The following is a 14,691-nucleotide window of genomic DNA, read 5'->3' as shown; positions in this document are numbered from 1 at the left end:
TGGGACCTGTGTGGGCCTTGGTTTTCCTAGTCTGAAAAAGAGCAATAGTAAAACTCCTTGAAGGATGGTTCTGACATTATGTCAGCTAAAACCCGGCACATGATGAATGGCAACTAATGCCAGCCCAGCCCCTCCCTGACATACACCCATTTATTTTACAGTTAAGAAAATTGAGGAGTGGTGACTTTCCCAAGAGTTCACAGTTGATTGAGGGCTTTTAGAGCCAGGAATAGACTCAGTTGTCCTAATGGAATACTGTCTTTCCCAGCCCACCTTGCTTAGAGTCTTTCTACATTATTTTTCTATTCATGTGGCTTCTTGGTGCTCAGTTGAAGGCATTGGCCAGATCGTGCACCAGAGTATCTTTAAACCACAGCCTGAGCGCAGCTCTCCCACAGGCACAGACCCAGCTCTACTCAGCTGTCTCAACAGCATTTCCTAAGAGTCTCTTCCTGCTGCGCACCTCCCTGCTACCTCCAACCCCACTCCAGGTCATTTCAATCATCTTTGTCAAACACTCCTGCGTTCTGTCTCCCTGCTGGAATTCTCCTAGTTTAATAAAACAATTTCCAAATTGAATTTGTATGCACTACCTAAAACGTTGAAATTTACCAAACTTCCCATGAAGTGTGTAGAATTTCAGTTTAATGAAACACCAAATTTGCATTCATCCTGCTCTTTCCCCAAGATGTATCTGTGTAAATATTTCTCAAGACTTTACTCATCTTTAGCTCTTTTTAAAATAAACTATTTTTTTAGAACGGTTTTAGATTTATAGGAAAGTCATGAAGATCGTACAGAGTTCCCGTGTATACCCCACACCCAATTCCCTGCGACCATCTCACATTAATATCATGCATTTCTTACAATTAATAAATCAATATTGGTATGTTATTATTAGAGTCCATTCGTTGTTCCAGTTTCCTTAGTTTTTATCTAACATCTTTTATCTGTTCCAGGATCCCATTCAGGACACCACATTACATTTGGTCATCATGTCTCTTTAGTCTCCTCTTGGCTATAAAAGTTCCTCAGACTTGCCTTGTTTTTTTTTTTTTTTTTTTTAAATTTTTTTTCAACGTTTTTTATTTATTTTTGGGACAGAGAGAGACAGAGCATGAACGGGGGAGGGGCAGAGAGAGAGGGAGACACAGAATCAGAAACAGGCTCCAGGCTCCGAGCCATCAGCCCAGGGCCTGACGCGGGGCTCGAACTCACGGACCGCGAGATCGTGACCTGGCTGAAGTCGGACGCTTAACCGACTGCGCCACCCAGGCGCCCCAGACTTGCCTTGTTTTTAATGATATTGACCATTTGGAGTACTGGTCAGGTATTTTGTAGGATGCTCCTCAGTTGGGATTTGTCTGATGTTTTCCTCATGACTAGATTGGAGTTATGGGTTTGGGGAGGAAGACCACAGAGGTAAAGTGCTGTAGAGACTCTTGGGTGACACAGTGTATGGGTTTCTTACATGAATATCTTGTACATTTTATCTTCTGTGCCATGTGGCAGCTCATTTCTTACCACAGGCCACACCCCAGGTGCCCCAGAACCACTTTATGTTATAAATGAAAGCATCCTTAGAGGGCGTCTGGCAGAATCCTAGATTTGGCAGATGGGGGAATCTGAGGCACAGAGAGCAGGAGAGGTGTGCCCAACCTCACACAGCAGTTAGAAGATTAGGATGGAAACAGAAGTCTCTTGTGGTTCATTGCCCTGCTTCCCGTATTTCCATCATCTCTTCTGACTGATGGGCTCAGCTCACCCTGAACAGATTCCTTCTGGAAATCTGGGGCCAGCGGGGAAGGAGGATACTCTGTTGGTCAGTCTTCCCCTGCCTAAGCTCTGGCAGGCCTTCTGCATCCTGCTTCCAGGTTGCTCACTTCTGTGACAGAAGCAGATAGCCTCAGACCCCCAAATTCAACAGTCCTTCTGCTGATGAAAGTTCCTTCTCATTCACTTGTGTTTTATTCTCTGTCTGAGAGTCCTGGCCAGGATGTCCTTAGGGGTTAATTTTGCTGATACACAGATGGATTCCAGAGGTGGGATGCTAGTTACTATCCTTTGGAGAGATAGCATGAGCTTTAGGTCCCTGTGTTCTGACTGCTTCAGAGATTAAAGATGTTTTAGATACAGCGGTTAAATCACTGTATATTCTTCTAACTCGTCTTAAGAAACCACTTCTGAAGCTTTATGTACAGCTGTGCGCAGGATCTTGCTCTAATTCTGAAACCTGTTCTGAAGTCCCCATTGTACTTGCTCTTTGCCCTATAAGCTTTGCCTTTGGCCCAGTGTTAATAGGATCCAACCTGGCTCACAGTCAAAATTTATTTCTTTTCTCCAGGGTCCTTTGGGAAGGACAGAAGGAAGTTCTCTTTCTAAGTTGAGTACCATTCACCCTGAGACCATTAGCAAAAACCCAGGTATCTAGGGCGACTGGAGGCCTAGCCCGCAAGGAGGCCAGTGGAGCTCAGTGAACCTCTTAGGACAGTCTCGGGCCCTGGGCAAGCTTCAGTCCCTGAAAGAGGAGTCCTGTGTGGGGGCAGCCTGGAGGGTGGAGGGAGCCCTCTTAGACAAGGAGCCAGCAAGCAAGATTCCAACCTCCACTCCACCAATGACTGGTTTCCCCCTTAATCCCTGGGCCTCAATTTCTTTGTTGGAAAAACAGAGGAAACAAGGCTTATGCCACCAGGATGCTATAAGGATCAGACTAAGTAACATATATAAAGTCCAGCCTACCAGAGTCTTTCTGGGAATGTAAAAAAAAGGGGAGAGAGAGAAAATAAATATACTAAATCATTTGTATAATGGTGGCCATTTACAAATGTGCTTCCATGTACTTAAAAAAATTCTTTTAAGTTTCTTTATTTATTTGGGAGGGAGAGGGCACCTGGGAGGGGGAGAGAGAGACAGAGGGAATCCCAAGCAGGCTCATGCAAACTGCTGAGCTGAAACCAAGGGTTAGACGCTTAACCGACTGAGCCACCCAGGCGCTCCAGTGTATTTTAACTCCCTTTGGCTTTGATGGTCAGAGTGGGTAGGCTAGGTATTATTAACCCCTTTATAGATGGGAAGACAATGTCTGAGAGAGGCCGTTGCTTGCCCAGGCCACACAGTTCGTGGTAGAGGGCCAGGGATGGAACGCAGCGTCAGGGTCTGCTTGCCTACACTAGGCCTGGGGTGTCTGTACAAGTCACTGTCAGGCGGAGTAACACAAGCTGCTACATCAAACAAATATGGAAATGTCAGTGACCTACCACAAGAAGAGTTTGTCTCTCACATCACAGCCCAATGCAGGTTGCAGTGGACAGGGGGTGGTGGGCCACTGTTTGACACAGTCAGTCTGGCCTCCAGGCTCCTCCCATTTTGTAGTTCCTTCTAAGTCCTTGCAGTTTTCTTCCTTCAGCAGGGGAGAAGTAGAGAAGGGGAGAGTAGAGAACTGTGTACATGTTTTTATTAGCCAGGCTTCTGCCCCCATTTCGTAGATGGGACTCAGTTTCACAGTCACACTTAAGGCACCAGATGCAGACCAAAGTGGTCTATGTGCCCAGCAAGAAAACAGTCACTTGCACGGGGACTAATCCATAAAATGAGGCCCATGGGCTCACAACGTTCTCTACCCCTTTCCCCCATCCCATGGGCACAATCACATCTATTAATCCTCTCTGGATGATGCAAGTCACCTTGACCTTTTTCTGTAAGAACAGAATAATAATCTTGACCCCAAGCAATAGGCATTTCTGGTGGAAGTAGGCGGTGGGGGAAGGGCCTTGTCCTGTTCCTCCCTCTCCATCCGCTCCACTTTCAGGTGCAGGGATCATGCAGGGGTCATAACCCACTTGTTAGGTGGTGGGAGGTGATCTGCGGACCTTGCTTGGGACCCAGGATCCCCGGTGCTCAGCACCTCTGAGAGAACGCCAACAGCTGCACAGATTCTCACCTTTGAGGCTGGGCCGCCAACTCAGAGAAGGGCTTCCATGGCCATCAGGAGATTGGAAAGAGCAGAAAAGGGTCCTATCCTGGTTCTAGGGGTGGTGCTTGATCTGACTCATTCCAGAGAGCCCCCCACTTTTCCCGCAGAGGCCACAAGTCCCCAGCTCAGCACAATCGCCTTTGTTACCTGGATTATTCAAGATCTCCACTGTGGGAAGGGAAGGGAAGGGAAGTGTGTGTGTGTGTGTGTGTGTGTGTGTGTGTGTGTGTGTGTGTGTGTTTAAGCATGGGAAGTGATTTGTAAAACAGCCGATAGCTTTAATGACAAGCCTATTTAGCTGATAAAATTAGCCATCAGAGGAATAACTTATGTTATCCTTTTGCCATAATTTAAATTTATGGCCAACTACTAGTCATCTTCACAATGGATGGAAAGGGGCCAAGGTCGAATTCAGCTTCCCCCTGCTCCTAAATCATTAGTTTGCAACTGTCTCCTGATTTTTATTGTTACCAACAATGGTGAAACTAATGGAAATAAACATTGGATGCCATCCCAATAGCAGATAGGTTTGAAGGCAGGGCAGTCTGTGCAGACAGCACTAATAGGATGGAAGAAAATTATTGCTCTTGCATTAGATAGCATCGAGCTTCTGGCCAGAGTGTGCATTGATCAGGCCAAGGCCGTGTCAAGTGTACTCCACAAACCAGACCATTATAGGCAGAGATGTACTGGGTGTGCCAGCTCTGCCGCCCCAGGGGTCTGGCCCCACCTGGGCATGCATTAAAAGCCCAGCCCCAATGGAAGAGGCCTTGACTCACTCTGTAATGCATGCTGAGGGCTTCCCTGTGGATGCTGGCTGATCTGGTCAGGTTATCTGATAAAAATACTTAGCTAATGATGTGCATTAAGAAGGGCTGTGACTGCACTTTCATTCTCCCTGAGTCTCAGGATGGTCTTTTTCTCCCCCCCGGCCAGTTTGCCAATGGAAAATTTGCTTCATTTTGTCATCAGAGCCACCATGTGCCTTTGCCCCTCGAGGCCCAAGGCCCAGGCCCACGTGAGCCCTGGAGAGCTTGGATGTTTCTTCTTAACTGGTTTCAACAGTTTGACCACAGAGTGTCTAGGTGTGCATATTTTGTATTTATCCTGCTTCAGATTCTCTGAGTTTCTTGAATTTGTGGATTTTTTTTATTATATTGGGAAAGTTCTTGACCATGATTTCTTTACTGATTGTTTTGCTTTATCCTTTCCTTCTCCTTTTGAAATTCTGCTTGCCTATGTTAGGCCCTTTGAGCATGTCTCACATCTCTCTTAGACCTATTTTGATCACTCATTCTCCCTACCTCCCCCCCCCCCCGCCTCCTTTTTTTTGGCCATATGTTGCAATATTTTCCTGTAGACCTGCCCTCAAGTCCAACAATCTTATCTTCTACAATGTCTGGTCTGCTGTTAAGCCCATCCAATGGAATTCTCAATTTCAGATATTGCATGTTGAACTTCTAGAAGTTCCATTTGATTCCTCTTCCAAGTTCTGTTTCTCCACTGAAATGCTACATCCATTCTGTTCATCTTTCCTCCTAATTCAATATAATCATCACAGTTATTTTGAAGTCCTTATCTGCTAACTCAAATATTAGATAAGCCAGCCTTTATGAAAATTCTAAGCAGCCTCTTGACTGTTTTATGTCTTGATAATTGAACACTGGGTGTGTGTGTGTGTGTGTGTTTGCTTATTTGCATGAATAGTAATTCTTTTTGTGTACTACACACTGTTAATAATGTGTTTTAGAGATTCTGGATTATGTTATCTTTCTGTAAAGAGTCGGCCCTCCGGGAATGGGGCATTTCATCAGGGAGCAGGGGATGGCCCTCAAGACAGCACCAGGAGCCACCTGTCACTTGTACTTTATTCCCTCCCAGCTAGGCTCCCAGAGCCAGCACAGAGCTTGTCATAGACTCAGAGTTCAGCTAGTCCATTTGCCTTATTGAACACACAGTAAAACCAAGGTCCAAAGAGGAACAGAGACTCACCCAAAGTCAGAGTGAGGGAGGGGTGAAGGGCTGAGAATTCTGGTGCCTGCCTCCAGCCCTTGCTTTTTCCCCACTTGGAGCCTCCTGCTTTTTCCTGGCCCCTATAGCCATCAACCCCTCTGTATTCTGCTTGAGCCTAGTCTCTTCCATCTTGTCTCTAAGGCTTCGAGTTCCTTGACACAAAGTCTGTGAAGCTAGAAGCCAGAGGCCTGGATTCTGGGCCTAGCTTTGTTTCTGATGCACCCTGTTGACCTAGCTTTTCCCCTGCCCTGTCTCCCAGCACAGAGGCTTCTTCCAACCCTGGAGCCCCAGTTCACCCACTGACTAATGAGGTCCTGATATCCTAGGACCCCTGACAGCCCTTCAGTCAGCTGGGGAAGTACATGTGGCCATGTTCAGTAGAGGAGAAGCAGAAGCCAGGCTCTGAGTGTCTCAGCTGCAATACCCTGACAGCCCCCTAGAGCTGAGCTGAATTGAGCTGAGCTGAGAGCCATTTAGCTATATGCACTTCCTCTGTAGGAAGTCAGTCATTCCTCCTCAGGGCACGGGTTGAGAGCATCCAGCCACTCATACCCTCTGAAGCTTGTAAAAATACATCCCTCTCCTTCACCCTCATTCCAATCCATGCCCATCCTGACACTTCTACCTCCTACTAGTCGCCTTAATCTCCTGTCTCCACTGTCTCCAACCTAGTCCAAATTCTGGTTATCTGGCCTAGGTTGCAGAAATAGCATCCCAGCTGGTATTCCCAGGTCCACCCTGGCCCATCTCTGTCCAATCCTTCGCCATGCTGTCAGCACAGTCCTTCCAAAGTGCTCACCTGAGTCACCACAACACCTCCTCCCTCACCTGTCCTTCCGTTCAAAAGATTTCAGTGATTTCCTGTCACTCTTTAAAGGCCGACATCCTAGAAACATCTTGCTGTAGCTAAAGGGCTCTGCCTGGTGTGGCTTCTGTTGATCTCCCCAGGCTCTCTTACCTACCAGGCCTCTGTCTTTTGGACACATCGTGACTCCCCTACCACAAGTGCCACCCGGTGTCACCCCTTGAGACTGTCCTGGGAGATTTACTCCCCACAGTGCAGCAGACACGGTCCCCCTCACATGGGGCCACTGAGGACTCACTTCCAAGCTGAGAGACACATTTTCATTCTAAAACACGTAACAGAATTTTAACATAGCCCTCACCATGCTTTATCTGACTGAGTGAATGAATGAATGAATGAATGAATGAATGAATGAATGAATGTCTAGGAGAACTCCCATATACTTGGGGTTCATATCTGTAGCCTAAAACTTGTTTTAATGTATGTGCCTATGTCTGCACATGTGGGCTTGGGGCTGGGCAAGCCCTGGCCTCTGGCTGTCTGGCCTGAATTCCAGTGGGACACTCATGGGCAGCTCTATATCAATTACAAGTTATCAATAATGCATCTGCTCAGAGTGGCCTAGAAGGCCATTAGCTGGGCCTACTGGCCCTGATGAGCAGCCTTGGAGAAAGTGGTCTACATATGCCCATGGGAAGTTCAGATCAGCCTGGGAAGGAGGGGCTTCCAGCCCCAGCAGAACTCAGGAAGGTTGCCTCATGGGCCCCTTGTGACCTCTGAGACCTTGCTGCCAGAGAGGTAGCTTGAACTCTCTCCCCCTGCACAGAAGACCACCGTATAATAAGCCAGGGTTGCTTTCTTACCGTCTACAACCAATGGCCCCATGTAAGTACTGAGTTGTTGAGGTCCAGAGTCTGAGCCTAGACTGAAAGCAGAGATAGGGCACAGTGTGTGAGCAGGTACAGGGCTCAGTGTGTAACCATGGTTGGGGCTCACAGTCAGAGCTTAGTGTGTGAGCAGGATCAGGGCTCAGACTATCTCAGCTTTGGGCTAAGATTGGGGCTTGGTCTGAAACCACAGAATTGAGCAGAGCTGATTAGTTTCATTCATTCATTAATTCAACAATAATTATTGAGTGCCTTCTCTACACCAGGCAACAAAACAGTCAAGACCCCTGCTCTTACAGAGATTATATTTTATTAGGGGGGCGAAGGTGGCAGTGCTGTGCTAGAGCCCTCATCCCTGACAGCCACTTGTGTACATGTCTTCCCAATTCTCCATGACATTGTGTAGGTAGTTTGAAATTGGCTATGGTGGAGTATTTACACCACAGAGATTGGCATTAACTACCCATCAGGACTTTTTTCTTTCTTTCTTTCTTTTTCTTTTAACCGTTATACCATCACTGCAGTGGGAGGGGAAAACCAAAAGATAGTCCTTAAAGAAAATGATGGAGTGACTACACATATTTGTATCATCTCCTTTCCCAAACTCCACTAAAATCATTATTTAAAAAACCATAAACACATAAGAATTAAGAAAGTGTCTCTTTAAGTCTTGTCCATAAGGACAAAGAATATAGAGACTTAAGTGGATTTGAGAAAAATAGTGGATGAGAAAGGGGTAACCGATCTAGCAGAATGGAGAATTTATAATTCAAGTGCCTGCAGAGGATAATGAGGGAAATGGGCTAATTCTGCCCTCAGAACCCTTGAGAGTTTGGGAAGAAAGGAGTGATTGGGAAGCTGACCAAAGGGAGAGGGGTTGGCTAAAAGCCTGTACACACAATATTTGAGCCCCTTAGGCCCCATCCCAATCCTGAACAGCCAAGAGACCACACACCCGCATCCTACAAGAAGCATAGAGGCTTTTCCTCTGGAGAAACTGAACCAGAGGGCTCTGCAGGTGGTCCCTGGGTTAGGCAAGGGTCAGAGAAGGGGTACAGGGCTGAAAATGAGGATTAAGTGATAATCCTTCCGTATAATGATGGGACCCTCTGCCCCATTCCCTTGCCCTGCTCCCAGCACAGAGGCTGCCAGAGGCTGATGAGCTCTCTGAAAAACTGAGTGGTCCCAGAGACAAAACCTGTGGACACTGACATTGGGAGGTTGTCCCAACGTCAGTCTCCTACTTGACCACCCTAATGTTAACTAATGCTTTAATTGTGCATTTCATTTACACCAAAAGAAAAATAATAAAATATTAAAATAGATTATAAAATATCAGAAGGTGATAAGTCCAATGCAGAGAATTCAAACAGGCTGGCATGACAAAGTACCTGGGTGGCTGCCTCAGGTGGGGGGGGGGGGGGTTGGGTCTGAGCGGGGGAGCTGACTATGTGATCTGTGAGCAAACAGCACAGCTGGGGAAGTGGCCTTCAGATCAACACATGCTTGGTGTGTTTAAGGAACTACAAGAAGCCCTGCATCACAGGGAGAGGTAAAGAGAGAAAGGATGAGGCGAAGTAGGCCAGATAGACAGGGCCAGATCATGCACCTGCTTTGTAAGCCAAGGGTAAGGAGTTGAGTTTCCTCCCAGTTTAGATTTGTAGACAAGATGGTGACATGATGTGATCTAGGTTTGGGAGAATCTCTCTGACTTCTTCTGGAGAATAGATGGCAAAAGGCTGTAGAAGTTGCAGTTGCCCAGGTGAGGGCTGGCAGTGGAGGTGGTGGGGGGTGGGGCAGGCAGGCTTGGCGTAGCACTTGGAGGTGGAGCTGGACTTGGGGACAGATTGCATGGTGGGGGAGGGAAGGCAAGGAAACAAAGGAGGTGATTCATTTTTGGCTCCAGCTAAGATGAGATGAAACCACCTGAGGAGTGATTTTCAGATGCAGTGAAGAGTCCTATTCTGACCAAGTTTTGTTGGTGATTCCTGTGACCCAGTTCCATGTTGTTGTCGGGTAGGAGTTGGAGGTGTGAGGCTAACATTACAGGGAGGGGTCAGAGCAGGACACTGAGCATCATGGGCAAGTAGGTAATCTTCTAGGTAGGGAGACCAGGCACTGGGCTTCCCTGGGACTGCCCTCCTCCGCCACCACTTGTTTCAGGCTTTGAGAGTTTGTCTGGAGGTTGTGCAGAAGTGATGCAATGTGTTCTTGGGACACTAGGTGGCAGTGAAGGCTCTCCTTGTAGCTGAGCCCACAGCCAGGCCCTTCAACGACAGACGTCAACTTTGTCTTCGCACAGATGGCCCAGAAAGGCCGGAGGATGAACAGCCATTTCAGCCACAAACCCAAGAAGCATCTGGGTTTGTTGGCTTTTCCCAACAACAACAAAAAATAATTAACCAAAATCAAAATGTGTGCAGCTTTTTTCAAAGCCCTTATTTAGTACCCAAGTCCTCAGAGAGATCTAGGGTGTGAGAACCCCTGTTATACAGATAAGGGAACCCAGCCACATGGTCAGGAAGCTACAGAGCCTGGACTAGGGCCCAACCCTTTCAGAACACCTCCTAAAAGAGGAAAGTGGGTGTTGCTGGAAGACAAATGGACAGTCGACAGCCCAGCAAGCAGGTGATGATCCCTGACATCAGGATGGGCTCCCACGGCTGGTTAGGCTGGCCCTGGATGTTGCCAGGTATCCTGTCTTACATTCATCATCAGTATAAGACACCTGAATTAAGGCACACCTGGATCTCACATTTAGGCAAGTAACTAGAACAAGATTCAAACCCGTGTTTTTCGCCTCTCCTTCAGTGCTCTTCCCACAGACCACAGCTGTGTTTCCCCTAATGGCCATCTTGTCTTCACAATGGGGCCAGACTACACAGTATCCCAGAAATGACACACAGGAACGCACTTTATTACTTGGATTAGACTCCATAAACGTCAAAGGCTCTAGCGACTGGTGTCGTTGGAGATTTGTAAGGAAGGCCCCACCCACCCCTCAGGACTCTCAGCCCCAGGCTCCTGGCCCCCGCCCCAGGAGCAAAGCGCCCCTGGCCCCGCCCTCCCGCGCGCAGCCCACCGCCCACAGCCCCTCTCCTCTTGCAGTTTGAGATCCGGCAGCTGCGGGCGCACCTGGCTCAGCAGGACCTGGACCTGGCTGCCGAGCGCGAGGCGGCGCTGCAGGCCCCTCACGTGCTCAGCCAGCCGCGCAGCCGCTACAAGGTGGTGGAGGCCGGCACGTGGGCGGAGGAGACGGCCGCCGAGAGCGTCGTGGAGGAGCTGCAGCCCTCGCAAGGTGAGCCCGCCGGCGGCCCGCCCCCACCCAGGCCTCTGCGCCCAGGATCCTGAGGGCGGGCGAGCCTCCTTGCGGGACTGGTGGGAGGAGGGGCTCACCTCAGGAGGGGGTGCCCCCGGGACGACCTTTCCTAGCCCTGGAGCAAGCGTTTAGTCAGGCTGCCTTGCCCCAACCACGAAGTCATCTCAGTGACTTGCACCCATTCTATGCCTGTGGGCCGCTGGCATGCTTTGCATGCATTATTATCTCCCCATCCCTCACTGCATTAGAAGTATGACTTACCTATTTTACGGATGAAATAAAAGTTGTACAAAGGCGCATCACTAATAAATGGCGGAGCTAGGCTTCAAACCAGAGACTTGAGACTTTCCTTCTGGACTACCCTGCCCGCAGGGGCCAGATAGTCAGTCCATCCTTACGGCCAGTACAGCCCAGAACCTAAGTCTTGGAGGTGGTAACAAATTGGTGGGCAGGAGAGATTAGTGGAGATGGGAGCATGGGGCATGAGTACTGTATAGATGGCCAGCTGTGTTATCTTGAACAGGGAACTTCCTCCTTCTGAGCCTTGGTTGTGCTAGCTGGCAAATGGGAACGGTGCTGAGCTTTCCTCACAGTGTTGTTGTGAGGCTCAGGGAAGTGGGTGCAAGTGGCCTCCAGAGCTGCAGAACAGTCCTGCAAATGTCAGATGGTATTGCCTGGTGACACAGCCCTGTCAAGTTTGGACCTTCGCAGGATTTGGGGAGTCTGTGTTCAAATGGACCCAAGTCAGGGATCTACCTCAGCTCAGGGGGCTGGGGAGCCAGGTAGGAGGATGAGCGCCCACGTTAGGGCCCCAAGGGGATCCTAGGAGCTCTCAACACAGACTTCCCTCCCCAGGCACCTTTTGTGTTCCTGTCTGAGTCCTCCCTGCCCTAACTTGTACCTGAAAATGTTATCACTAAAGTGATGGGTAAGGGGGTACGTCACTTTATCAAAAAATTCTTTTAAATATTGACCTCCCCTAATAATTCAGGATACATTTTCAAGTTTACATTTTTTACCTGAAGGTAAGGGAATTAAAAGTTCATCAAATTGCACCTTCCCCGGAGGGAGGTTTTTACAGTGTGATCTCATTTCATCCTCACGTCACCTTTCTCTCATATGGAGGAGAAAACTCAGACCCAGAGAAGTTGAAAGAATTTCAGGGTAGAGACACCTGTGTGGCTCAGTCAGTTAAGTGTCTGACTCTTGATTTTGGCTCAGGTCATGATCTCAGGGTTCATGAGATCGAGCCCTGAATTGGGCTTCATGCTAACAGTGCAGAGCCTGCTTGGGATTCTCTCTCTCTCTCTCTCTCTCTCTCTCTCTCTCTCTCTCTCTCTGCCCCTCCTCTGCTGTGTCTCTCTCAAAATAAACAAACAAACATTAAAAAAAAAAAAAGAATTTCACAGAATTACACACTGGAAATGATGGTGCTGAGCTTAGAACCCAGGCTGTGGGGCCCTAAACCCCAGCTTGACCTTGGGCCCACTTCACCTTGGCTTGCCATGTTCCCTTTGCCAGGACAGCCCAGCAGAGCTGCGTGGGTTGGGAGGCAGGAGGCCAGAGCCTTGGGCTCCACTACTCCCCAGCTCTGTGACTTGAGGCTTCAGTGTTCCCTTCTATAAAGTGCCTCACAGCTCCATCTCTGCCTGCCTCACAGGTAGCATGAGGAGCTGGTGGGTGTGAGAAAGCTCTGGAGGCTGTAAGTCACTGTGGACAGGTTTTGTGGAGTGGGATGATTGCTGTTATGATCTTTTAGAGAGAACTTCGGATCTTAGAACTGTAGAAGTTGGGGGCTGGGAGGGACTTCTCTGAGGGAGGGATAGACCTTCAGCTGATGTGTTCATCCCATCTAAAACTCTTGCCAAGAGGCTCCCTGGCCTCAGCTTACCTTCTTTAACAGCAGGTGCTCCTGAACTCCCAGGGAAGCCCACACCAACCCAACTTTGAATGGCTCTGTTTATTAGAAAAGAATTCTTCGTTCTGGGCTGAGGTCTGCCCCCCAGCACCTGTCTTTCCTACTTGGCTGCAGCTGTTCTGCATTGGTTTGGTGGATGCCCTCCCGGCTGAGGCACCTTTCATTTTATTTTTTTATTGAAGTCTGTTTGACATACAGTGTTATACTGAGGTGTCATTTCAAAGACTGGCCTCTGAGTGTTTTCTCCTGCGGGGACTGTCACTGCATTCCCACAGCCAACCCTCAGGAGAGAAGCTCTCCATGTTCTTGCTGTATCATCTCTCCTTGAACATTCCAGTGTTTTGGTTCCTCTTAGAGTGACATCTAGAACAGAACACAGTTCTTGGGGAGCTGCAAGACCAGGGTGGAGTGCTAAGGGGCCACCCCTGCTTTTTTGTTCTGAACCGAGAACCCTTAGATGTGGCTGCCTGGCCTGAGCTCACAGCTGACCCGGCCCCCCGCCCCGTGTTCCCTGGGAGGCCCCCCCATCCCCGTTCCCTGCTCCCATTCCACTGTGCAGCACTTTACATCCATCTGTGTTGGGCTGTAGCTTCTTTGATTCCTGACTTAACACGTTGGCTGATGGCTGCTTGGGCTGCAGTAACAGTGATGAAGCACGGCAAACTGCTTAACTGTCGGTTTACTGTCTCACGGCTCTCGAGGCTGACGTCTGAGATCAAGGTCTTGGCAGGTTGGTTCCTCCTGAGGGCTGTGACGGTCTCTCCCCTAGCTTCTGGTGGTTTGCTCATAATGCTTGGTGTTCCTTGGCTTCCTCTTCACCTGGCATTCTCCCTGTGTGTGTGTCTGCGTTCACATTTCCTTTTTTATAAGGACCCAAGTCATACTGGGTTGGGGACCCACCCTACTCCAGTATGACATCACCTTAATTAGTGACTTCTGCTTCAGCCTCATTTCCAAATGAGACCCCATTCTGAGGTACTGGGGGTTAGGGCAACGTATGAATTTGGGGGAGACACAACGATTCACCCTCTAACAGGTGGCATACAGACCTTTAATGATCTCGCTTGCCCAGCCTCAACTCCTCCCACTGTCTTCACCTTCACTGTGGGCAAGGGAAACATCTTTTAGCTCTGTGTTCTATGCAGCGGTAGGTCTTGGAACTTTTCCACATGCTGATCACTGGCGGGCCAGGCCTGCCTGCCAAACTTCTCTTCCTCCTTAGAACCCATCTCCAGGTGAGCTCCCAGCCACCACTCTCTCCCCTCTAGACTTCCATGAACTCCCATGAGGCCCCAATCAACTGTGCCGTGTTGCTGTGACCATTTATGTGTGTGTTCCCCCCAAGACTTGTTTATCTCCAGAGCCCACCCAGGCCTGGCCCTCAGCAGGCTCCCTGTAGTGCTTGTTGTGTGAAATGTAATGTGCAAGTCTGTAACTGATCAAAGAACAAAAGAAGGCTTGTGGATGTCACTTGTGCTAATGTGGGTCCTTACAGTGCTCTGAGCTCAGGGGCCATCTGGCAGCAGTGCACTCCAGAAACCCCTCTTGACCTTCAGCTCCCTAGGCTGGTGTTTGTGGAATCCAGAATAAAATAATATAAGAATATTCTTTTTGCAAGTTCTTCTAGAAGTCAGCAGCTTTTGCCTGCTTGTCTTGCTTCCCAAGGACAGGAGCTTCACAGTCTCCAGCTCATCCCAGGGCCTTCCTCATTGATAAAGCAGAATGAGTCAGAGGAGCAGCTGCTGGGCAGCCAGCCTCCTTCCTCTGCCCACAGTG

The 14,691-nt window shown here is 48.8% G+C and overlaps 1 protein-coding gene across 1 annotated transcript in view; it reads left to right on the top strand.

Moving 5' to 3' along the window:
- The window catches only part of TMEM266 (transmembrane protein 266), a 74,177-nt gene that overhangs the window by 47,420 nt on the left and 12,066 nt on the right, over positions 1–14,691 (top strand). Inside the window, exon 8 of the mRNA XM_025919975.2 lies at positions 10,787–10,976. Within this exon, the coding sequence (XP_025775760.1) occupies positions 10,787–10,976 (190 nt within the window). The remainder of the gene's footprint in view (positions 1–10,786; positions 10,977–14,691) is intronic.

The sequence above is a fragment of the Puma concolor genome, chromosome B3 (assembly GCF_028749965.1).
Source record: "Puma concolor isolate L17-30 chromosome B3, mPumCon1.1.hap2, whole genome shotgun sequence".
Taxonomy (NCBI): domain Eukaryota; kingdom Metazoa; phylum Chordata; class Mammalia; order Carnivora; family Felidae; genus Puma; species Puma concolor.
The sequence above is the reverse complement of the archived record's forward strand: the minus strand, read 5'-3'. Positions and strand labels throughout refer to the sequence as shown.